Raw genomic sequence first — 25,504 nt, 5'->3', positions numbered from 1 at the left:
AAAGCAAGTGATGTGCATCCCAACTGATGCAGGTGGGATCCACCTTGATCCTCTGCACGGGCAAGAGTAAGGGGGAGTTTGCTCAGTCCATTTTCCTTAGCGCCTCAGGTGATCAGCGCTGTGTGCTGGTGGCACAACTGCACTAGTAGTTGGTTTCTCAAAGGCATCAGATCACTCAGCAGGAGGCAGCAAGCATGGGACAAAAAGGTGAAAACATGAGGCTACAGCATCAGCCAGCCTGTCTGTCCTTAGCTCCAGGTGAGTGATGACCCCGCTCAATGTAATGCTTTGTCAACTAGTAACATCGTCATCCCACTGGGCTCTTCCAGTGGGTCATGGAGACACACATGTAACATACTCCTCCTGTCCTTTCCCTGGCTCTCCTGCAGCACAGTTGTACCGAGTATTTCAGCGTAAAATGCCAGGTTAGCACCTGCAGCTCAGAGGTGTGAGCCACAGCAGCCAGAAGGCATCTGCTGGAGGGGTCCTCCTGGTCTGCCAGCTGCAAGGTTTATGTGAAATGAGACTTTTGCCCAATGTTCTTTCCGCAGTGCCTGAAGGTCCGTGCTTGGTCCTTCCTTTCCGGGTGCATGGCAATGTCTAGGCCTCCTCGCTGCCTCGCAGGTCTTGCAGCTCAGTCATAGCTTTGGCTGAGAGCCTCTTGCGGCGGAACACGGCTGCGATCTCCTCAAAGGACTTTCCTTTCGTCTCGGGTACTTTGAAGTATGCAAACAGAAAGAAGACTAGAAGCAGAGCCGCGAAGATCGCAAACACGTACGGTCCACAGAGATCCTGCAGTGGGGGAAGTGGGAACAGGGGACACCACCATCAGCGCCGCAGGGACAGCTTCCCCTTCCTACCCTGGGTGGCTGAGGTGCCCCACGGGACTTGGGGGCGGAGATCTGGGAGGCACGGCCATGTCCCACTGGGCTGCTTCGGGAGCCCAGCAGTGGGGTCGTGCCCATTGTCATTGTGTCCCAATTGTCATTGGTCGTGCCCAAGTGTCATTGATTTGTGTGGGTTTAGAGGGATTTCTTACCGCTATATACTGGAAACACATTCCCACGATGAAGTTGCAGGCCCAGTTGCAGAAGCCGGCAACAGCGATGGCAGCAGGGCGCGGGCCTTGGCTGAACAGTTCGGCTACGATGAACCAGGGGATGGGCCCGGGCCCAACTTCAAAGAAGATGACGAAGAGGAAGATCGCGACCATGCTGACATAGCTCATCCAGGCAAACTGGCTCTGTAAGGGGGTGCACTCGGTGTTGTGGTCCCAACGCGACTCTCATTAATTACCACTAATAATTTTAATTAGGCTTCTATTTCAGAAACTTCTTTCTATTCAGACAAGTGGGGACTGGACATGAATAATTAAAGCTCTAAACTCTTGTGCAAGGTGCCAGCTAGGTGTGTGGTGCCACCTTGGCCGCTTGCAGAGGGACGGTGGAGCTCACAGCTATCAGCTCAGCTGTGCCTTCAAGCCCTCTCCTTGCCTGCAGTCCAGCCAGGAAGAGGCAAAATGCTGTTGTCTTTAATAACCAGGGTGTTCAGTAAAGGAGGCCGCCCCTCGCTTGGTTTTACATCTTGACAGAAGCTTGCACCAGTGGTTTGGACTGACTACGATGGGGGCCAGCTCCATCCTCTGCCTGTTCTGCCCCGTGTCTCACAGCCTGACCCCTCTGCTGGATGTCGGAAGGAATAATTTGTCCCTTTTTTATGAGAAGATACTAGACTAGCATCCCTGCACCAAACCAGGGAGATGCAGGTTGAGGGTTTAGGGCACACTGTTTGCACGTGGAGGTATTCCTAGGTTTTCTTAGCAGGCATGGGATTATGCTGTGGGAATGGCACAGTGTAAGGAGCTGAGGTTCTCAGCGGGCTCAGGGAGGGGACAGGGGACACACGTCCTTTCTAGCAGCCTTGGGTGTATCTCGGGGGCCAAAGAGTGCAATGTCCTCCGGCACTGCTGTAACCAGAGGTGGCTCCAGCTATTTGAACTGTCCCTTCTAAGGACAAATGTTTTCTAAACTTGAGATGAAAATGCAAACATTCACTTTAAAGGGGTGGGTTCTCTTCTCTTGTTTGAAAACCATGGAGGAAAAATGGAGAGAAATCCTTACCAGGAGCACAAGTCCAACTGTCATGGCCACGGCGCTTATTAACATGCCCATCAAACCAGCCAGGAACAGGGACCGCCTGCCCGCCTTCTCCACCAGAAAGACCTGTAGAAACACATGTAGCAGCTCAGTCTCCAGCACCGCTGCTCCCAGGAGGTTCAATCAGGTCCATTAGCCGTGAACAACTACGCCACACTCCTGCTCTTTTAGCTGTTGTGGCAGAGATTTATGTCCTGATTTCCAAGTGTCAGAAACTCAGATGGTGGCTGGGGGGGGGAGCCAGACTGAGGGTGAGGCAAAACCTCGGATACTCAGAACTCGTGCAATCCCAAGCTCTCAGGACTTCCCACTGTTCTTACACATGTATTACTGACTCTGGGATTTCTCTCTCCCTCTTTTCCCCGGGAAGAACAAACTTACTAGGTCTGCATTAATTTGGAAGCAGCCTTCAAAATGTAGCATGATTCAAGTCACATCACGGGCCATTGCACCTTGCCTGTCCTATGGCAGGGATAGTCGTGTAGTAGCTGGAGTCAGGATTTTTCCTCCGATTGCTCCCAGACACCTTTTGCTTCCCTGTTAGGCCACAAGGCTTAGTTTGCTCCTTCTCAGCTCCTCTTGGTCATCTCACCCAACTTTTGACATCTGAGTCTGTACCAATCACTTCACCCCATGGGGAGATGTAGGTAGCTCCAGAGCACGGTGCATCTGGCCTGCTCTAAGATACTGTGCACTAGCCTCTGAGGCTGCCTGCTTCTTCCCCTCTGCTCGAAAGGACACTTTTGGCCATCAGCAAAACCTTTCCTGCTACTGCAGTGAGCCATTTATGCTTCCAAGAGACCACCTCTTTGGCTGGAGGCAGTTCCTCCTGCTGCCTCATGAAGCTGCAGAGGGTGAGCCCCTGCACTCCGTGCTCCCCTTGCCAAGGTCCACCCGGCTGTCAGTGCTTCTGCCTTTTGATCAGGGTCTGTCATTTATTGACAAATGCAGGTAATTTTTAAGTGCTTGTGGCCAAAAGAAGCAAAGAGCAAATGCCGCAGGCTGCAAGTACCAGAGCCCTGGGGTTGAGATCAAACTTCAGGAGACCCTCCAAGCTGGCGAAAGACCCCTCCCAGCCACACACCTCCGTGCCTCATTTCCCAATAAATATTCATGTTGTTTCCTCTGTATGGGACCTGTGACAGAGTTCCTCTAAAGCAGGTTCACCCCAAGCCCTCCTATCTCATGCACACTGTACGAAGATCTCTTAGAGCTGTGTATTTCTGCCTTGCAGCTGGTCCTGCTTCGTGGTGGGTGTAAGTCCTTTGCTCCCTAAGTCCCTCTAGAGGTGTGAGGGAAATGGGCTTGGCATTTTCTGATCTTTTTATATTAATGGCCACATTAAAAAAGAGTTGCCTGCTGATAGGAATTGTGTTAATACTCTCAGGAGAGGGACAAACGAAGGGAAAGGCTGTGAAAACAGAACCATCCCTTCGTTGCTGCAGAGCACTGCACAGCTACAATGAGGCTAGGTGCTAGATTACTTCTGTTTCTGCGGAACAGCCTTTGGATACCGCTTCTGCAGGTGCTATGTGCATACAGAAAACAATCTGAAATATAACAGGTAAGAAGGAGACTGTGAGCTGCTGCCTTCCCCATCACACCCCCAGTCCCCTGCCTGCTCCCCAAGGGAAACAGGACCTACAGGATTTTGGTCTCAAAGACAACTTTTATTCTGGGGGGAAATGCTGAGCTACCAAAGCTTCCCTGAACAATGTGTTGCAGTTTTCACTCATAAGGCAGTTAGCAGTGCTGTTTGGTAGTGACAGGCTGCGTTTCAAGGCTTGATTTTTCAAACGAGACTTGCCCAGGGAATGAGTTTTACTCTAAGATGTGCAGGGTCAGCCCTGCAAAACTGCAAATCCCAGCCCCAGCTCGAGGATAAAACCACCTTTCAAAATGACATTGTAGCTTATGTATTTTTGTAGTCTGGGGGGCAGAAATATTTACTTACGGAGATAACAGTGAAGACTGTGTTCACCACTCCAACACCAATGGTTGCGTAAACTGGTTGGTCAACTCCAGCTCTCTCAAAAATGTTTGTAGAGTAGTAAAAGATCTATCAAAATACATTAGGATGAAGGATTAGGCAACAGGGCTGGTGGAACTTTTTGTTCTCTTGAGGGAAGAGTTGCGTTTGCTTGGCTGAGATGTGAAGTAATTTAATTATGATTAGTTTTTCAACTTTTAATGGCTTATTATAATAATTAAAGCTGAAACTTTCAAAGGAGCCTGAGGGAGCTAAAAAGCTCATTGTAATTCCCCTCCTGAGCTACTGCATTTGCACATTTAAAACTGTTTTCTCCTATGTAGGCCCGTGTTTAATCTTGAAAGTCAGATCACCAGCACTGCATGCTGAAGACAAATACTTTAATATGACTGAGTTTTACATTAATTTTAAAATATTATCACTACATTGGAATGACTCCAATTTCTCCCTTCTGTCCAAAAATAAGACAATTCCTATCCAGTGGAAGTTAAGGAGAGGAGGTAAATGGGTGGCTGACCCTGTGGCTGGTGGTTGGGGCTGGGCATGGCCTTGAGCCAGGGCAGCTGGGCTCCGTGGGATGCTCACCCCAGTTCAGCCCCTTGAGGCTGAGCATCCCTGAGTGCTGCTGTGCCTTGAGATGTGGAAATGCTCTTTGAATTTTAAAAGCTGGTGTGACAGAGGCCTCAACCTTTGTAAAGTTGCCACCAGACTTTGAAAAATTTGCATCTTAGCTGATTTTGAAAAGGAGGCTCTGTGCTCCTGGGTGTAAAATGGTGATTTCTGGTATCTCAGGAGGTGATGCACAACCTATTTAGCTAAAAATAGCTAGAAGGTAGTGATTCTGTGGTTCCTGGGGTGAGCACGTAATCATTAAAGAGAGCAAACAGCTGATGAACTCAGATAGGCGGAGGGTCATGGGAGACCTCATTGTGGACCTGCTGTGCCCACTGGTTTTGTGCGGAATTCCCTTGCACCTTCTCCCCTCCTGCAGCCCAGCTTGGCAGCGAAGTCCACCTTCAACATGGATGGCGGTGGCCGAGGAGGCTACTGCAATCCCAGGAAAACCTTCTTTTCACCCCTACATGGCTTGGACAGAGCCAGCATTGCCTTTTCATGCTCAGCACGCATTTCTTTAAAGACAAACATTTTGGGGAGACTCACCGCGTTGATGCCTGAGAACTGCTGAGATATTTGCACCATCAGCGCCACGAGGACAGCCTGCCTGTACTTTGAAGAAGTGAAAAGCTGTCTTATGGAGACTTTCTTTTCACTAGCAGCTTCTTGCTTTTCCTTTTCCATCTCAGCGATCTCTTTCATGGGGTCACAGTTTCCTCTAAGCCTTTTCAAACCTGAAGAAAAAAAAAGATTGACAGTTTATTTTCAATGGTAGATAGGGAGCAGAGCAAGGACAAGAATCTGTCTAGCCAAAACTCAGGGTAAGCCAGCCACATGGACAGCAGTGTCCTCTTACTCTGAGGACTCCTATGGCACATCAAGGATCAAAGGTGTGTCTGCTTGGCAAGAGGCAGCAGCACATTAGTTCTGCGAAAGCTCTGAGACACCCGGCTTGAGCCTCATCCCTCAGCAATGCTGATTAATCCCATGCAAACACATCTCAACAGTTTCTGGTCCACAGCTAATTTATGCTGCAGCACCTCGGAGCATGGGCATGCAACTCTGCCCCCAGGCACGTGGACATGCTCTGTTTTACTCAACCACGGGTTTTCACCTCAGTTTCAGCTGTGTCCTACCACTGGCAGCTCTTACTCCTTGTAGAGATGGCTGGAACCAGCCAAGGAGGTTGCAGTAACTGCTGTGGATTTGCTGTGTAGTTGCAAATAGCACCAAGGACAAAGGGATCAGCTGCCCTTAGGTGATGTCCTTCATACACCTGGTTGAAATCCCTTCCAACTGAACGGGGTTTTTTTGGGGGGGAGCATCTGTTAGATTCGATATCTCTGATGGAAAGGACTAACATGCTAAGGCTCACACCACCCTCAGCAACACAGAAGCAAGCGTGCCTTAGGCAGAGACTGTATCAGGTGTCTGAAATCCCTCCTGCAAATGTGCTCTGTGGGACGGAGCAACTATACCCAGTTACTCATGTGAGCCCTCAGCTGGGCTTTTCCATCTGTGTTTAATACTATGTATAGTATAAAACCAACTCCAAGCAAGCCCAGAATGTTTATCTTACTTTTTTTAGCTTCCTCCACCTTCCCCAGTTTGATGTAAAGGTATCGGGGGCTCTCGGGGCACAGCAAAAGCAGGAAGAACTGCAGGAGGGCAGCCACACCAGACAGACCGAGGAGCAGGGGCCACAACTTGTCGTTACCCAGGAGAAACTCTAGTCCGAGAACCTGGAATAATTGAGGCATGTTTGAATGGCTTAGTTTATACCCTAGAAAATGAGAGCAATTGACCACCGTGGCATTTCAAAGTGACAACCTGGAAGAGAACTAGAAGCAAATACCAATTCTCAGTCCTAGCAATTAGATTTCTTTAACTGTGATGCACATTTACAAGGAGGGAACGAACAGATGGTATAAAATGTCATGAGCAAGACTTTGGCTTACAGATGCCGTGGGACAATCCTCTGCGAGCCTGCTCCCCACCCTGGGGTGACTCAGTCCTCCTTGGGATGTGCCACCAGCAGACCTGTGCCTGGCCAGAACCACAGCATAAACAGCTCAGCAAATACAGGCACGATGATGAAATGTTTTCTCCTCAGACCTTGCTACAGTGGGTTTCTAGGGTGTGGGATTTTATGGGCATATGTGACCTAAGCAACTACAAAGGAGCAAAGTGTGGATGGAGGTCCACGCAGTGCAGGATGCCCCAGATGCCCAGTTGTTAACCAGCACAGCCTGAGCACTGGGGCTGCAGTGCAGCATGAGGCTCAGCAAGCAAGCTAACTCGAGCTTTGCTTCAGCGTGTGATTATGGTATTGGACAAGGTGCTCCAGAGAGGCTGTGAGTACTTGCAACCTTTTTCCTTCCATAATTTGCAAAGCATTTTTGGTATGCCCACAGCCAGTGAAGCTGGCAGGATCTGCCTTGTGCGTGTTTTTCCCCATGGTCTGCCCATAGTCTGTGGCTAAATCAGATTAGATGAACCTTGTGGCTGCATTAAGTTTTTCTGGATGTGTTGGGTTTTGGTACATTTATGTGCTCATCTGTCATGTAGTTGGGACTCCTGCCACGGTGGGCAATGCTGACGGGCACGTTGGGCTCCCTACTTCTGTGATGAAGCCACTTTTGAGTACCTGAATATCAAGGATCTCGTGTTCAGGATCCAGCCTGACTCTGACGAGATGCTAACAAAAACTTGCTAGGAGAGGAGAGAATTTGTTTGCAGAAGTACTTTTTAGTTCATGAGAAGTCATCTTTGTTAAGACACCTCTGACTCAAGGTGGGAGGGAGTTTAACCCCATCAGAGCAGATTGCTTTGCACTGCCCTTCAGCTTTTGGGTGGAATGGTGAGTGACACCCCAGCGTATCACTGGGGTATCCCTCATGTCTGAAATAGCTTCTCTGGACTCAAGCACTTTCCTTTTTACCTGGCTGATGAGGATACCCGTGACAATAGCAAGCTGGTGCAATGTTCCCAGCGCTCCTCGAAGGGCCGTGGGAGAGACCTCACTGACGTACATGGGCACGAGTCCGGAGGAGAGCCCTGCACCAAGAACATACGGGCGTTACCTCTTCCAGACCACAGCTCCGCAACCAGCAGAAACCACTTCCTGAACAGGAAAGGAGGATGGAGCCTGTGTGCTGCATCCCACATCCCACCAAGACCCCCGTGCCTGGCTGGGAGCCACCTGCACCTTGCAAAGGGGCTCGGATATCCCTGGATTCAGAGCCCCAAGCCAGGAAGCCTTTTTGCTTGAACACACACTAGCGAGCATGGAGCAGAGATCATCTGCTAGGAGAAGTTATCACAGAGTAAAGAGCTTTCTTAAAACGTGCCTTTAGTGTTTGTACTGTATTTGCATACCAGTAACAGTGATAATGAGCTGTTATTTCTAAGCTAATTCTAATGTAATTCCATATTATTTGCCTACTCTTTTATCCTCTCTAGGTACAATGCTCCTGTACTATCTGCTAGATAGTAGTGTTGTCTAGGGAACCTGTTCAACAGCATGGCTAATAACGCACTGTTACAACTGCCACCAGCAAGATTAAGCCTTGAGATACAGAGGAGGGACTTGCTCCTTTCTAGGATACACAAAATAAACTGATTTCATGATAGAGCCAACCCAAATATTTCTGGGAAAGATCCTGGATCAAGAAGGACAGACAGAGGGAGATGAGGGAAACTCCAACCTGTGAAACCCCTTCTGAATTAAAAAAAAAAAAAAAAAAAAAAAATTAATGAAAAAATATAGGAAACTCTTAATGACAGCCCTGGAGCACTCAGCACCCTGCTGAGGGACTAGTTTGCAATGCTTGACGTTGCCTGGACTTACCACAGTACAGCCCCGTGACTGCTCTCCCGGCAATGATGAGTATGTGAGATGGCCCAAATTTTGCCAGCCCCATGAGAAGGTTCCCAGCGATGGAGAGGACATTCACCACCAGCATGGCTTTCACCCTGCAAGGCAGCAGCAGCACAGCTTGCTCTGGCACCTCTTCAGCCAAAGCAGCCATCGCGACATACAGTCAGAGCTATTAAGTGACTTAATTAGCACTACAGGGGAAAAAAGAATGAATGTAGGCACTGAAAAATACCAGGCAGAGGTGCAGTCAGGGTAGCTAAAAGTATGTTATACATCCTGTGCAAATGCTGTTCAGATGCTCTCGTCTTCCTTTTGCCATGGAAAGAAAGAGCGAGGGGAATTCGGAAGTTAATCAAGGCTGCTCATTAGCTGCTTGTCTGAAGCGCTAAAAGTTGCAACAAAATGTCTGATTTATAATTGAAGATTTTAATAAGCCAGACCTCTGTGATGGTTGGAACAGTATTTTGGAGATTTGAGGGGGAGTGTTTTCATTAAATTAGGGGGAAATAATGCAAATTTTATTTCTATGAAGAGGAAATGACTCTAGAGGAAAAATCAAAGAAAAAAGCTTGGGCTGTAGCACACAAGGTCCTCTCACCTCCCCAGCCGGTCACCGATCCACCCCACGGTGAAGGAGGAGACCATGCCGCCGACAGCGAACACGGAGACGGAGAGGGACCAGTACATAGTGAGCATGTGCAGGGAGGTGGCAAGGTCATCGTTGATGTTGGCTGGGGGTGCAAATGTGCCCTCGGTGCCACCCCAGGGCTCTGTGCCAGGGACAGGGATGGTGCCATCCTCCCTAGAAGTGTTGGTGGCATGTCTGTCCAGGCGGACGATGCCCAGCACACGCCCATAGTGGGCTTCTATCACCTGTGATAGGCAAAGAGGAAAAATGCCATCAGCTCAAATCTATAGCCACCATCAACCCCTGTTTTGGTTTTTTTTCCTGCCCCAGGAGAAGCTTTTCTTCACAGGCTCTGCAGGGGTGAAATCTTGGGGTCCCCCACAGCTCCCCAGCACCCAGACTCTCAGAGGGAAGGGACCGCAGGGGCAGGCGCGGAGCATCCCCCCTCATCCAGTGCCATCTCTCAGGGATGGGGTGAGTGTGGTGTCCGGATTCGGCACCCACGGAGAGGTGCTGTCCCTCGGTCTGGGCACGGGGACTGCGTTGCAGTGGGGACGGCACCACGAGGTGCGGAGCCCTACTCCTTTCACTAGTAAGGTGGCAGGGGGGGGTCCTCGCCATTTTCTCACCCCACTGCCTTATTGCAGGGACTTTGAACTGCAGGAGATAGCAGCTGGGGAAGGGACGGAGCTCTCCTGAGGGCTTCTGCAAGGGACAGACCAGCCCTGGCTGCCCTGAAGCCCTTGTCACTTGGCCATGTGCAGACTGGGGGCTCAGCTTACCTTCTGGGGGGCATTAATGACACCCAGGCTGTAGCCGTACTGGAAAAAGCCCAACACTGCAGTGAAGACGGAGAGGACCAGTGTTCCTGTGAGGTGCTGGGGGAGGAAGCAGAGAACAGCCTCACCCCGCTGTCCTAGTCCTGCCCAAACCTGGGGGGCTGCACCCCATTCCTATCCCAAGGGACCCCACTGCCCAGCTGGCTGGGACAGCGGCATCCAGGGATGCTGTTGCAGCAGCACGGGCGCTTTGGCTGACTCCAAAAGAGAAGGGAAAGCCCCTGGGGGTAGGCAGGATCAGGCCCCCAGGGGCAGAGCAGCTTTGCCCCACACAGAGCAATGTGTGCCAGGGCTCTCCCTGCTGCGCTGCCCGTCCTTGTCCCAGTGCTCATGCAGGCGGCAGCTCTGCCTGGTACAGCAGCGCAGGCAGCAGCAGCAGCGACGTGCCCTGCCCCGTCCCCAGCACACGGGCAGCACCACCAGTGAAGCAGAACAGCTAGGAAAAAATGACCAAAACGGTGCTTTTCAGCAGGGCTGTTTTAAGTTTTATATCCTTCCATCGCAGCTACAATTATCCAATGAGCTGCCAGAGCTCTTAAAAATAAAAAATAATCTCTTCACCCCTTTGCCCCTGCACTCAGTATACAGACATCAAAGAGCAATTAATTGGAGGAGGGAAATTTTATAGTTAGTTTCAGTGCTGGCAAGTGAAAAATACCAATGCTTATTGCTGGGCTCCTACAGAAATTCTAGTGCAAAAATACCACCAAGCCACGGTTACCTTCTCTGCTTGCATTTTGCTTTTCTCGTCCATCCCACAGCTCCGCCGCTGTCCTCCCGGGAGCGGTCACCGTCCTGGGCTGCAGGGTGAGGTGAGAGCTTGGACAGGGAAAGAGGGACAGCAGGACTGGGATGGAGGCAGCAAAACTGGCTGGTGCTCTGAGAGATGGGACTATATCAACTCTGGAGTTAATGAGAAACCCAAGCCTTCCGTGCGTTCTTTGGCCACTGCACGGCTCAGAGCAGCCACTACCAATCCTGGCATTTGGGGGGACAAATGAAACAATGGGAGATCTGCACAGACATGGAGTGGACCTGGGAAATTCAAATGATCCAGCTGAAAGGCTGGTTCGGGGCTGGCCCTCAGCTGAACAGTCTGCAATGTGACATGCCAGGGACCTGGGAACATGCTACAGACTATTTAGGGATGTTCAACACCTTTCTTGGCTTCTGTGCTGGGTTTATGTGCTACGTTACAAAGCTCTTGCTGAATTAGCAAGAAGAAACCTTCTCAGCATATGTAGCAAAGAAGCTAGAAAATGACTAAGAGTGTTTTATTTAGATAGCATTTGGCACCTGTTTTAAATATATTTATGTGTGTATATAACATACACAGCCAAACATATATAAATACAGATGTACACAGGTTTCTCTATACATACCCACATACATACCCGCACGCACAAAGCCCCATCAACACGCAGCTGCAACGCTAGTACACATCTGTATGTATTACCCTAGTGCACACCTGTATGTATGTACCCTGGGCATTCAGAGGAGATGTCGGGGTGTGTGTGAAGATAGAGCAAAATTACCCAGAATATTATGATAACACATTTTTGTTACAAAGCCCACACGGCGCGAATGCTGAGCCTTCCAGACCCCCAGCTGATTGCTGTGCTGTCAACTATCGCTGATGCTAGCAAATATTGCCGGTGCTAGCAAATCCTACTGATGCTGCCAAATATTGCAGCCCTGGCTTGGCTCACTCGTAGCCATGAACTTTGCACATCTACAAAAGCTGGTCTGAGCTGGTCTTGCTCAGGCTTGGGCTTTGCTGTCTTTGATGTCGTTGGCAAGAGGAGATGCAGGGCCAGGGCGGATGGTGGCATCCATCGCAGACATGCCAGAATCTGAATCGGCCGAGAAGGTGATTAATGCCATTACCTTCCAGAAAAGCCCCTGGTGGGTCCGAAAGTCAAGTTACAGCGACTCATTGAGTGATGCTCTCAGTCAGCCAGGCTTCAAATGGGCACAAAATGTACTTTCTACAGAGGAAGAGGAAGGAAAAAAAAAAAAAAAAAAAAGAAGAGATGAGTGTAAGACCACTAATCTTTGCACTGGTCTCCTCCAGTAAAGTAAAACTTTAACTGGAGGAGAAGAGTTCATTGCATTCATGCAGGCATTGATTCCAAACACCTGCATTCTCCTCTCAGGCTGGGGTAGCTGCAAGTGGGAGGACCCTGAGGCTGCCCCAATATTTGTCCTTCCAGCGGAGGTCTTTGCCCGTGGCATTTGTTTGCTTGTGCTGTGTGGATACCTAGGCATTTACAAGCACCGTTTCTCTGCACTGAGGTTAAATGCCTCCACGCTGGGGGCTGGCAGGATTAGACAATTAACAGGGTGCTCAAGTTTGACTCAGAAAACAGTAAAAGCCCTGACCCCACATCCCAAACTGAAACCTGCCGGCACTGTGAAACTCCTGGCCAGGACCAGTGGCCCCCCCGGGGTCCCCATGCTGTTGCGGCTGCCTGGCCGAGGGAGGGTGATGCTTTTCCCAGCTGGGAGGCGGTTGAGGGGCAAAGGCCACCTACATACCAGAAGAAGAGAGCAAGGTGGCCTTTCTGGGGCTTGCGGCCTGTCTTGTCCCCCCCGCTGCTGCTTACAGAGCAGAACCCTCCCTTAATCCGGCTTCCCAGGGAGGGGGTGCGGAGCGGCTGGGGCAGCATGGGTGAGCATCAGTCACCTCCCCAGGAGCAGCCCAGAGACTTCCATGGAAACCTTGGATGCCAAAGGCTGGAAGCCCTATGGCCACCAGCCTCCCTCGGCCAGGTCCGCCGGCAAAAGACACCAAGTTATCCTGGGGCTCTCCCATCCCTCCCTGGCCCTTCTTACCCTCCCTGCCGGGCTGGATGCTGCCTCGCCTCACCTCTGGTGTACAGCCACCAGCTGATGCCGGCTGGGCTGTGGTGTGCTCCTCCAGAGCCTTGCCCCTGGGCAGTGGAAGCACACATTTTGCTGCCAGCAACACCACCAGATTCAAGCTCCTGTGTTTTTCTGAGCAGGGGTTTGGAGGCAGCGTGCTGGTCAGCAGAGGCCAGCTCGAGGTCCCAAGGCTAACAGATGGGAAAGGTCAGTGTGCGTATCTGCCTCCCACTGCAGTCACTTCCCAAAGGGACTGTCGGAGCATCACACCTTCACTGTTAGCTTGGAAAACTGAAGTGCAACATTCCTACATGCTACAGCACTGGGCTCGACTCCACCGGGATGAATGATCAGGCCATCGAATCTCTCGCATGTTTGACAGCCGGTTGTGAGACCACAGACCGGCGGGTGTGGGTACCAGCGCAGTGCAGCTCAGGAGCAATCCCAACCCGTCCCACAGCTGGTGAGCCCCACCAGGCAGCAGGTAAATGATTTGACCAAGGGCACAGAGAGCACAGGGGCAAAGGGGAGGTGCAGCCCTGCCATCCTCATCCTCACTGCCGGGAACCCAGGTTTGCCAGCCCTGGGGCTTGTTTGTACTTTCTCTTGGCGGTGTTCAGATGATGTTTGGATGTGTCTGAGGGTGACAAGAGCATATGTGCTTCATGCAGCTGCAGGGGACCCTCAGCACCCCATTTACGCCTCATGTGCTAGCCCAAGCTGCCTGAGCCCCAGCTGCAGCAGCCACATGACTACCTGGCAGGCTGCTGCCCGCAGAGCTGCTCAGCTTGCCAGCCAGTTCCTACAGATGCTGGAAAAAAAGTGATGCACAAAACTTCAGGGCCCCTCAGAATAATGAAAAAAAAAAACAAAACCCTGGAAAAAAACCCCAGATGTTTGAAGGTGATGAGAGTGTTGGGTCAGCTCGGATGCTGCCTTGCACAAAGGCTGTCCCCTTCTACTCACAGGGCTTTCCTGGCCAGGGCAAACGGAGCTGCTCAGCCAGATGGATTCATCCCACAGTTATTCAGGGAACATGGTGTGATGCAGAGGTGAAACATGCAGGTGACAAATGTGGGTTTCCACGCATGTGGCTGAGTGCTGCCGTGGGTCCAGGTGACCCCGGACTGAGGGCATCACTGCCGTTCCCAGGTGCAGTGCTGCAGAAATACATATTTCACTATTTTCAGGACAGCAGCACACACCACAGCCCCGGTTAGTACTTTGGCCAGTGCTGTAGCGTTTTGTGGCTTTTTTTCAGGGCTCCCAGAAAGAAGCTGCTCCAAACTGTTATCTTCTCCTTGCCCAAGCGTGCACAATAGGTAAATGCCAAGAATCCCAAAGAGTATCCAGCTCCTTGCCCTGGGTGACTGCACCTTGTGACATGAATCTTTCATGTTTTGTGAAGGGCATCATAGAATCATTTAGGCTGGAAAAGATAATTTACATTATTTGCAAACAACTGCTTGCATTGCTGTTAATGCTTTATTTTAATAATGAAGTAGAAGAACTATGTATGTTACTGTTATGCAGAATTACCATGCTTATTGCCTACTATATATATTGTGTCTGCTGTTATTGGTGGTGTTGCTAAATCTAATGCTATGTGATCAAAGCAATGGGTTGAAGTTTAAGGCTGGGCTTTGCTTTTGAACAACTGAACATGCTGTCACATCAGCAGAAGGAATGTAAAGATTCCAGGACAGTGAGGCTTTCTCTGTGGCTGGGGTAATTTGCACACCCATTTGACTGCCTCTGAGTCATTCTGAAGGAGCTTTGATGTTAAAAGACAAACAAACAAACAAACAAAACAAAGGAAAAAAAAGAAAACATAAACAAAAACAAAAAGGAAAAAAATGGAAGATCCCGACCGTAAGGCTGTGGCTTTCCAGGTAAGAGCAGGCTGATGCAGCACATCAGAGGCTGGCACAAAAAGAACACAACAAATGATCATTTTTGCTATGTGCACAGCAGCCAGGGCAGGCAGGATTGCTGGGGCCACCCATGGGATGGGGGCTTCAGGCTGACAAAACACATTTGAGAGGAAGAATTTGGTGCATTTACAGCACTGTTGTAAAGAGAGGGGTGTGTTTGCCTTATACCCTTCCAGCAAAAACTAGTGGCATTCAACCAGGGGAGGTTAATGGGCCCCTTCCCACTCCCCCAGCTCGGGGTGGTGCAGTATCTCCCGAAACAGAAAAACTGGGAAGCAAACCCACAGACCTCTTCTGCAGTAGGTAGTGACAGCCAAGACGGGAAGCAGCAGCTCTGCAGCGGTACCCAGGGCAATAAAGAGATGCTGCAGGGGTGCAGCGGTTGCAATAAGCATCCTATGCCTTGAACTGCATCCTTACTGCTGAGAGCATCTCTGCTGGATCTCCTTAGAGAAGCTGTGCCGCCATCCTGGGCACAGGCACAGTATAGTACGGAGGTCTACCCCGCACCTTCAGGAACAGGCAGATTCGGTCCCCGCTGCTCACGTTGGCCCCAGTCACGTAGCATCAACGTGCAAATTGTTGCGTGAGCAGCAACTGACCCGTGTGGGCTCGTGTTGAGACAAGGAATTGCAGCACGACAACTTCAACCATTTTCAGCAACCAGCCCAGCTCTGGGACCTGCGCCAGGGTCGTCTCGAACATCCCCTTTCTGTCCCAAAATACGTGATCAACCCCAAAACCATCTCACAACAAGAAAAATTCTGTTTGAGAACCATTCTAAATAGGTTTGAAGACACTGAATGCCCACGAGTAGCTGCTACGGCCTTACCTCTGAGCATCCTTTACCTTGGGAATGGTACCCAGCGCCTCCCCAGTGCATGCAGTGTGCTGGGGGGTAACCAGTGGCCGAGCACAGCCTCACGCCAGCTCTCAGGGCTTTTCTTTCATTTACCATGGAGGGTACGACTCGTCCCTGAAGTTCTTGCAGTATTTCACAGCAGCTCTGTAAATAACTGGATCTGCAACAGGCTCAAATGACTCCGGCAGGCACAGACATTATTACTTCTCTTCTTCCTCCTGCAGCACTGCTCAGCTGAACAAATACATCTCCTTTCCTGGGTAAAAACTCCCAGAAACAGGGCTTTAAAAGGAGCCCCAGGTTTTATTTCTTTAAACACTAAAATTAAGTAGTTTCTGATAGCATAGATCAACTACAAGCATATTTTACTCACAACAAAAGACAAATAAATCAAAGCTAGGAATATTTGGAGGGGAAAGCATGTCTTTACAATAATCGCAGGTGGATTTTGTAGAAAAGCAGAAGTTTTCAGGTGGTGATGGTCCATGGAGACATCCCTCAGCCACTGCTCACTGCTGGGCAGCATCGCAGGGGACATACCCCGTCCCCCCGCGCTCATCCTGCCCAAACCTGCTGCTTTCCCGAGACCCTCCAGGCCAAGGGCATCGCGACTCAGAGCCCTGAAAAACCACTTACCCCCATGACCTGCTAATGGTTAACACCCCAGGTTTTATTTACCCAAACATAAAAGGCATGGCTGAATGTTGAAGCTTTGTGTTTTATTGTGGTTGGCACCAGAAATGCGTTTGCTCTATGCTGCTTCCATATACACACTCTGTAGACAAGACTGCGTTAATATTGGTTTCTCATTATTTTTGTTTCAAATGACTCTAAGATTTTAAAAAATACATCCACAAACTACCTTATGCTTAAACACAACGATTCCCTTCTACGTCATCACTGTACTCAAAACCCCACAATAAAAAAAAAAATAATCGTCCAAAGCTGTGTATCTGTCACTTCAAGGGGGACAAAAAAACCCCAAACCAGTTATCAGTTTGCAACATAATAAAAAGCTCTGGGCTTTATTTTACTTACGTTTTAACCACAGTGAAAATATAAAGAGCTGGTGGCAATCAGTGCCTGTGATTGGACTTGTACGGGGTTTTAGTTCCAGTATTGTGGTCTCACAGCCCTCCCTACACTGTGCAGGGTGCTTAGCCAGGCACTGGGCAGGCTGCACCGGCTCAGTCGGAGGGTGCACAGTGGGTGAAGAGAGCATCCACAAAGCACCTCTTGCCTGTGCTCCTCCGGACACCGCATCCTGCCGGGGAGTCCCAGCGCAGGCAATCCCTGCCGGTACCAAACCGCGATGCCCTGCCCGTGTGGGTACCACTGCCATGCAGCCCTGCCCACGGGATGCTCCGGGAGAGGGTTTCCCGTCCCGTCCCATCCCCGCCACCCCGCATCGCCTCTACCCTTGATAAAGATTCAAGTTGGACCAAGTCCTGTTGATTTAATCATTTTTTAATAAAGCCATCGTTACTGAGTACACCAAGATTGCCAGTTAAGCTCTCTATATGTCGCTGGAGGTAACAGCGCTGTGATCGACAGCGGAACGGAAAAAAAAAAAAAAAAAAAAAAAAGAAAGAAACCAAACCAAAAAACAAACCCCAACTGAAACGAGGTAGGTTAAAACCAGCAACACAGACCTTGTTATGCGACACCCCAACACCACAGGCGGCCATGCTTGCAGCTACTGAGAAAGAAAACCCCAGATACGCACCGAAAACGGAAATCAACTGAGCAGAGTTTATAAGGACACGATTCAACCTGAACTAAACACACACACACGGTTCGGCACAGATGTTGTCTTCCACTGTATGTCGGGTAATTCCTAGGGAGCGGAGGGGGCGGAAAACAAGTAGAGATTCAGACCCTCGGCTGAAGAAACCACACATATATATATTGTTTTAAGCTCTTTACAAGCCCAATCCAGCAACGCGGGGGACGGGCAGCTCGTTTCATGGTCCCTGCCCCCACGCCGGCTGCCTCCACACGCCAGCGCCCGGCTCCGGGCTTGGGGGGACACCGAGCACCCACAGCTGGCGCCGGCTTCAGCATCGGGGTCCGGCGCCCGCGGCATCCCGGGAGCCATCTGCGGCCGCAAATCCCGCCTCATGGGCGAGCGCGGGGCTCCTCCGACCGCTCCGCCGTCCTCTCCTCCTCCGATCCCCCCGTCCCGGCGCCCGCGGCCAAGCCCCGGGGCAGGCGGGCACCTCCGGAGCAACAACAAATGGCACCTCTGTCCCTATCAAGACACACCATTATGTGAAGATCCATATAGAAATATGGATTGACAGACTTGACAAAAATGGTAGCTGATTTTTATTAGTCTAAGGCTAGTAGTTTAGCCATTTAAAATCCATTTCCCAAAAGAGGGGAAAAAAACCTATTATTTTTTCTCTTCTTTAAAAATCCATTAAGCCGTTGCTGCCAAAAGCAACATGTAAATGTTGGTGAAGGCAAAAGATTTCTAAAATTACCCAGCTATATGGTTATGGCCTTCATCACAAAGATAAAAGGTACATTTATTGTGCTGTCTCTCACCAGATTTAATTGGTAACTTTACAACATACTATATATTTGATGCTAGCAGGCAGACAGAATTAAAAACAGACTTCTTGACACTGTTTTTTTCCCCGTTCTTACAAAGTAGGGGACAAAGAAAAAGTAAAATTGGAAAAAAAAAAAAAAAAAAAAAAGGGAAAAAGGAAAACTCATAACCCACTATAACACAGCGTAATCAGGAGACCTCGGGGGGTCCAAGCGCGAAAGTCCATCCCTGCCCGCAGCCCCCGCCCTGGGGCTGTCGGTGCCGGGGGAGCATGGGGAGCGGTGATCCTCGGCGCGCTCCGCATCTGCCTCTACAGTGTTAGTCCACGTGTTTAAATGTCCTTTAAATTAGAAATAATGCCATGGCGGTGAGTGCCAAGTGCTCCTCTGTTACCAGTTCATCATGGAGTTTCTGTTGAGGGTCATGAAAAACACTTGGCTGCTTCCTCCAGATCTCACCGATGCAAAAAATACCTGTTCGAAAGCAAAAAAACCCACTTATTAATAACTTGTACAAGAAAAAGTTTGTTAATTGTCTCAGTGAGCGAGGCAAGCAGGAGCTGCCCCACACCCCATGGTTCCCAACCCTCCCTCCCGGCTCCTTTTCTCCAGCTGACCGCAGGAATTTTACACAGACCTGCTGCCCAGTTCCCAGTTTTCTGTGGAGCTAAGGGTCCGGAGCAAACCCATGCCAGACTCGCATCAAATCGAACCGCTTATTGGTAAACACAGTAGTAACACCTCCCTCTCCATCATTATCAAAGAGAGGGAGGTTTGGGACACCTTGAAAGTAGCAAGTTTATCACATTATAGTGCCACAGCGCCATTTATTACGCAGTATTAATGCGACTGCTGGCAGTGGTTTGCACCTTGCTAAATGTTAACCATTCGGGTCAACGTCTGCCTCGCTTTGCAATGGTTTTCTTCAGAACAGTTAGTCCTGGCACTTCAGCTGTTCCGCAAATTAAAGCTTGATAAAACTAAACTACTTCTCCTTCAATATGCTCAAAGCACAGAATCGTATCAGGACTCTCTACGAAGAATACAGTTTTTGGTGCTTCTGCCAGGATCCACCAGCATTTGACCCCAATGGAAGTCTTAAAAAAAAAAAAAAAGTAAGTTATAATTTGCAAATATTGAAGGAGACAATCTGAAGCCCCTGTCCTTTTTAAACCAAAAATTATTCAATCTTCACATGACTTTCATCATTAACCATTTATCCAGAAACATCTGGTTTCAGTATTTCAAACCCACCGGTGATCAGTTGGTTTCAGTAGTTCAGAAAGACCGAGGTGGGTTTTTTACGGTTTTCTTAGAAAAGGGGGAAAAAAATGAGCAAACCAGAAAAACAATTGTTAAAAAAAACCCCAACAGTATAAAACCTGCAGAGTCAAGGACTCAAAAGTTAGGAAAAAAGCAAACTAGGGGTATTTAGGCAAGTAAAATTCACCTTCTTGGGCAGCTTCCCATGGTACACTCAATTGCAAGGGCAGGATACACTGTCCCTGCAGAGCTTCATCCCAACTCCATGCAACAGACAGGGCAACGCTCGACTAACGAGCAGCTCTCCAACAAACTGGTCATGGCCTCAAACCTTATTTATCCCATGTTATTAAACCCTGCTTTGTGGACAGGGCAATCAGTTTCTTCACACATTTTGTGCTCGTGCTCATTACTAAAGAACTCCCCGCTGCGTGGTCCTGATTCGTCTTGGTGAAACTTTGTGGATGAGGAAATAGCCGTAGCAGAAACAGACCTCAGCATTCAACCGTCTCTTCCATGCTGATATTCCTCTTCCTGCAGCCATTTCTGCTTCCCTCATTCCCTGCACCCCTCGCCCAGCAGCAGCACGTGCGGCAGGGGTCATCCACCTGCCAGCCGCATCCCCCGTGCAGTGCTGGTGACCCTCCAGAGCAGTATTTAACAGTACTGCCCACGAAAAAGATAGGGCTCCAAGGACAGAAAGAGTTCATGATGCTTCAAAATGCATCTAAAACCGCATCAAAATATTTCTGCACCAAAGCTCAAATCAAGGTCACTCCATACATCCTTACCGCTAGCATTTCTCAACTTCTACAGAGTTTACTTCGCAGTCTCAATAGTTAATGTCCAGATGCAAGACTTGGGAGAAAGTCAAGCCAAGTCAGTGCTGACCAAAGCTAGAGGTGGAAGAGATCTTGCAGATCTTCCCACCGCAGGCTGAAGGTCTGCATCCACTGGAGAGAATTAATTGGCAGTGGACTTCTGGGCACTGCTTATTAAACAGAACCTTCAGATTAATTCTTATTAACCTCAAGATAAGCCAGACTTAAAGTCTAAAAGTAGCTTGCAGCTTAAAGCACGGATGCAAGCTTTGAGTGAACTTACCTTATCATTTCTTTCACATAGAAACTTTAACCTTTGAGCTCGCTTGTGCATAAATACTCCATCCAAATGTCCCGTCTCCACTGACCGGATTTCAATAGCTTTCTCTCCCCAGCCCATTATTTGATTGGAATGAATGTAGGCTGTCAAAAGAAGTGTTTGGTAGGTGTTACAATGCGCGTTGAGCTAAATATTATGCAACGGGCAGAAAAGCTCTCATCAGCTGTTACTCAAAGCCTATGTAGATCAATGGCAGAGCTCCGCCTGGCCCGTGCCCCCAGGGTTAGTAGCCTTTATGGAGCACCTTTCATCCAGAAATTGCTGAGTAATTTAAACGGAAAAAGCATCACTTCTTCCGATTTCTGTGGGTGAGGAGCTGGGCAGTGGCGTGCCTCTGGGGGTCGTGGAGCTGCTGAGCAACAGAGCCAGGAGAGCAACCCAAGTGGTGCTCCCAGCTCCGCACCCAGCCCCTCTCCCGCTCAACGCAGTATCCCACCAGGGCAACAGCTTATATTATCCTACACTTGAGATAAACCAGAGATCAAATTTTCAAGAACTCACTCGCTTTTATTATGGAGGACCAAAGTGCAGAAATATAGTCAACCGCAACTCATAGCTGGCTGAGAGGAATCTCCTTTGATAACCAAAAGCCCAAATGACTCCATCTCAGCATTCTCGACTCCTCATCTTTCTTGCCACTTGTATTCTAAGCAGGTGAAGAGGAAGGGTTGACCTACCCACGGAAGTAGGCATTTCTCCCCACTGGAGCACCACATCTTTAGTTATCCGTCCGTAGGTGTTCACATATACGCCTTCATCCTCATAGCACACAAGCATCTCCATCCCGTCTGTTTTAGGCAGGATGACAATGGCGTGAGGAGTAATATTGCCCTGAATCTGCAGTTAAAATAAACCCTAAAAGTCAGAATTACATTGAATGGAGGAAGAGGTAGGGGGAAGGGAGCACAACCTTAGAAAAACAAAACCCCAAACCAACCCGAGAACAAAGCCCTCCCTTCATTCACCAAACAGGCATTGGCTTTCACAGATAAGCTTGAAGGGGAATAAACTGTCATGTTTACCCTACCATCAAAGCTGTCTGATATGTCAAGGATAAACAGGTTGAGCAATTATAGAGAGATCACAACATATACGCCCCCAAGACTGATGGCTGACACTTGGCTGTAACACAAATAAGCAACTGCTCACTTGATGAATCCATCTCCTGATCAAATTAAGGCAAATAAACCCAGAATTTTACAGGTAGCCCTAGGGAGGAAATATTCCCATTTTTTAACAATCAGTCCCTAGCTCCACGGGCAGCTACAGTGACATTCCACCCGTGTCTGCCCTTCCATGGCTAAGACAACAAAACCATCCCAAACTGCTCCAGTGTTTCTCCCTACTCTTCTTGCCACCTCTTGCAGGCGAGGCTCTGCTGCTCGGATCAGATTCAGCAGTTCCTGCATTCATTAGTGACACGGTCTCTTCTAGACCAGCTTCTCATGCTGCTTGGGCCAGCAGCACGGATGGAGCTCAAATAAGCCAACGAGAAAATCCTCATTTACAGTATTTTCTGTAGCACTGGTTCTCTCTTGAAACAGCTGATGGACTTGAGAGAGGTCCTGTGGCGAGTCCCTGCTGTCAGGGGGGGTGGGAGGTTTGAGAAGCAGGCTTACTGAGATTCGGGCTACCCTGCGACATTCAACTGGGCAAACTGTGCTGCCTCAGCAGGATCAAGTGTTGGTGAGCACATCTGGGACACCACGCAATGGGACAGTGCACTGGGCATCCACCTCTGGGTGGGTCTATGTTGTTCAACAACCAAGAACCTGGTTTCACAGTATCTAGCCCTGCAGAGAGCTCCATTACTGCTCCACGCAGCGTATGACAGATTCTCTTCTCTGTGGGACATGGCAACCTTAAACCTGACTGCTCGGGCACGAGGACACAAACAGCCCGTGCGAATAACGAACATGAAGTACGTGATACCTCCGAGTCCTCTTTAAGTGAGTATCAATGAGGACGGCACTGGAGAATGTCATACCCATGGCAAGATGTCACCTGACCGGTCACCATTTCTGAGCCACCAAGAACCTGTCCAGACCTCGCTGGTGACCTACGTTAGTCATGCAGCAGCACTCCCCCATGTACTCACGTGAGATGGTATATAGATATCGTAAGAGTTCCCAGAATCTACATCAATCACATGGAAACCAGTGTGTGATCCAAAGATAACCTTCAGTCTCTGACCCTCTTCTACAGTGAGATCCACGAGCAACGGCTTGTGCTGGAGATCTGCAAAAGACTTTTATAATCCCTTCAGTGAGTCTCATGGAAAACCAACAAATCCCCGTAGGAGCAGCCCGATACGGTTTTGAAATCGTGTTTGCTTGACTGTGTTTCTCGCTAAATGCGCGGTTATTTATATTCCTGTCTCTCTGTTCCTATGTCAGATGCCTCAGAGGGTACTACCCGCTCGCTCCAGCCATCCCAGCAGATAAGCGCTCACCCTTGCCACGCACAGCTCTTTCCCCCCCCAGGAGCCCGAGGCCAGCCTGAGGATTTGGTCTCCAAAGGAAGGCAACAGCTGGATCTCCCATGAGCGTGCACACAGCCAGCACACAGGGACCCCCACGCCGGCGCTGCCCCAGGTAGTGAGCGAAGTCCGCAGAGAGCTGCAGCTACCCACCTCCCCTCTGGGCAGGGACCACTGCTCTGGTCTGGGCAGCTGAAACGAGTCAGATTAGCAAAGACCTACTTTTCTCTGTCTGATCTAACCTGCTGGAGGCAGACTGGAACCAGCTCCCTGGCACGGATGGAGCCAGGACAGAGTGTCTCTCCATGGCTTCAGCACCCTGCAGGAGGGTGAAACACCCCCAGGGAGAGAAGAGGGCTCCTGGCTCTCTGTGCAAGGACCGCTCTGACTCTGACAGGGAAAATCAGTGGGTGGGATTTCCCACTTTCCCAGCAGATCCCTGCCTACGAGGCGAGGAAAGGATGCCCAGACCCCCCCCCCAGACTGGAGAAGCAGCACCAGCAGCACTAACCAGCATCCTCACCAGAGCTGGATCCCAGGCCATTTGAGTGCTGCTGAGCTCTCCATGTCACTGAGACCATTTATTCTGGCTTTTGTTCAGGAAAAGCAAATGTGACCTAGTACTGAATAAGCCCATTTGTGCTGGAAGGATGCAAAATGAGATTACTCAGCACGAACGTCTCCAGAAGGCATTGCCCCTTGTGACTTGTCTCTGCACAGAGCTTAGGATGAAAAGTGCTTTAAAGGACTAAGTACAAAATACCCGTTGGCAGGTTACGGAGGAGAAAGTTCTCACTGAAGGAAACTGAGGTAGATACAAAGGGAAAGCAAAAGAGAGAAAGAGTGGGTCATTCTCTCAGACTTTCTGTCTTGAAACAGAATCCACATTGCAGAAGGGGAGAGTAACTTGCAAAGTAAAAATGGAAAATAATGCCAACCTGTTTTCATACTGTACGTGAAAAATTAGTCAGAGCTTTAAAAAAACCAAACAAACACCCAAACCACCATCAAAAACCCCAACTCAATTTTATTCATGGGCATTTGGTCAGCTTTCTGCAAACTTACCAAGTAAAGCCTGCCAGCACAAACTAATATTAATGTCTAAGTGTTAGCCACAAGCAGAACGTACCCCGTCCCTCCAGACGGAACGTATCCCATCTCTCACGCCTGCCAGGCACCCTGAGGAGCTCAACTACGTAAGCAAGCAGCTTTTCAGCGCCACGTAGCACAGAAATCTTGTGTATTTACAATTACTGAGTGTATCTCGGTTAAAAGATAAGCATACCTTAAATGCCATAAACTTGTGATATGGTTTAGGAGCCCAAGCGTAGATCTCTACAGCGTTCTTTAAGGCAATCACCAAGAACTTGATCCTTTCGTATTTCACTAAAATGAAAATAAAACTGTTTTTAAAAAACTTCACTGTCTTTCCAACAAGACTGAACAACTCATCTATGGGAACAGCTTCTCAGGCTGTCTCTCTGGTGGTTCTCGTTTGGTAAAGTGTCCGCCTGACACACAGAGATGAATTCCAAATCTATTTGTGGTTATGGTCTACCCATACTTTTAAAATAAATCGTCAGGTCAGATCTACGACTAGAGAACAAAAATGCACCTCTTCAGGCATTTTTTTTCAGAGAGGCCACTCACCAACTTTGTAGTGGATGCATCCCTCCAGGTCCCCGACCGTGATCCAGCCCTGCTTCTTCTCCACTTCAGGGTCGTTGTGTAAAATCCTGTTTCTCAGCCAGGAGAGATAGTACACGCGCAGCTTGTTCTTCTTTCCTGTGGGCAAAGGAAACCTCCCTGTCAGAGCAGAGCCTGTGCGCACTGGACATCTTTGAGACTTCGGTGCTTATTTTCACCCACAAGATGATAAAATTAAAGTTCATTTCACAATGAAGGTGAAAACAGTAATTCAGCTGTTGTGCTGGGTTTTTTCCCTTGGGGAAAAAGCGTATGGAAAGCAGAGCCCAGACCTCTGTCCCCCAGATTGCAGGTGGGTACTGGAAGAGCCGGGCTCTTTCTTCGCACAGGCTGGAAATGCTCCTCTTCCTATAAATCAGTGTTCGTGGAGGAACAGTTGGGCACAGCGGGGCCACGACCCCAGCTCTCTTGCAACTCAGAGCTTACGCACCCGTGCAATACCTGGTTGCCTTCCTCCCTTCTCCTTCATGCAACATTGATTCCACCCTGGAGCTGAGACACGAGCTCCTCAGCCTGCAACAGACACCGCTATTCGCCACAAAGCCTGGTGCTGGGCTCTGCGAGGCTGA

The 25,504-nt window shown here is 49.4% G+C and overlaps 2 protein-coding genes across 10 annotated transcripts in view; both read right to left on the bottom strand.

Moving 5' to 3' along the window:
• Positions 1 to 600: 600 nt before the first annotated feature.
• Positions 601 to 10,999, bottom strand: SLC2A2 (solute carrier family 2 member 2). The gene is made up of 11 exons (XM_037406934.1): positions 10,830 to 10,999; positions 10,052 to 10,147; positions 9,240 to 9,514; positions 8,612 to 8,736; positions 7,703 to 7,818; positions 6,341 to 6,503; positions 5,308 to 5,495; positions 4,111 to 4,215; positions 2,121 to 2,222; positions 1,040 to 1,243; positions 601 to 792 (listed from the first exon to the last, which is right to left on the bottom strand). Exons 1-11 carry the CDS (start codon positions 10,860 to 10,862, stop codon positions 601 to 603), a joined length of 1,599 nt encoding a protein of 532 aa, XP_037262831.1. The 5' UTR covers positions 10,863 to 10,999.
• A 6,221-nt stretch (positions 11,000 to 17,220) lies between these two features.
• The window catches only part of TNIK (TRAF2 and NCK interacting kinase), a 163,284-nt gene continuing 155,000 nt past the window's right edge, over positions 17,221 to 25,504 (bottom strand). For all 9 annotated transcript variants that reach the window (XM_037406718.1, XM_037406725.1, XM_037406720.1 and 6 more), the window contains 6 exons: positions 24,879 to 25,013; positions 24,514 to 24,614; positions 22,848 to 22,997; positions 21,427 to 21,586; positions 20,693 to 20,832; positions 17,221 to 18,799 (listed from right to left, as the gene is read on the bottom strand). In XM_037406718.1, the coding sequence (XP_037262615.1) occupies positions 18,716 to 18,799; positions 20,693 to 20,832; positions 21,427 to 21,586; positions 22,848 to 22,997; positions 24,514 to 24,614; positions 24,879 to 25,013 (770 nt within the window). In that variant the 3' untranslated portion in view covers positions 17,221 to 18,715. The remainder of the gene's footprint in view (positions 18,800 to 20,692; positions 20,833 to 21,426; positions 21,587 to 22,847; positions 22,998 to 24,513; positions 24,615 to 24,878; positions 25,014 to 25,504) is intronic.

The sequence above is a fragment of the Falco rusticolus genome, chromosome 13, assembly GCF_015220075.1.
Source record: "Falco rusticolus isolate bFalRus1 chromosome 13, bFalRus1.pri, whole genome shotgun sequence".
Taxonomy (NCBI): domain Eukaryota; kingdom Metazoa; phylum Chordata; class Aves; order Falconiformes; family Falconidae; genus Falco; species Falco rusticolus.
This window is presented reverse-complemented; position numbering and strand designations above follow the sequence as displayed.

What these genes read in the sequence shown, in the direction of transcription:
- SLC2A2 (XM_037406934.1), bottom strand. Translation starts at nt 10,862, where the DNA reads ATGGACGAGAAAAGCAAAATGCAAGCAGAGAAG. An exon ending in ATCGGTGACCGGCTGGGGAG is followed by an intron (nt 8,737 to 9,239) that starts GTGAGAGGACCT and finishes GCTGCCTTGCAG; the next exon opens with GGTGAAAGCCATGCTGGTGG. An exon ending in CAGTCTTCACTGTTATCTCC is followed by an intron (nt 2,223 to 4,110) that starts GTAAGTAAATAT and finishes GTGTTTCTACAG; the next exon opens with GTCTTTCTGGTGGAGAAGGC.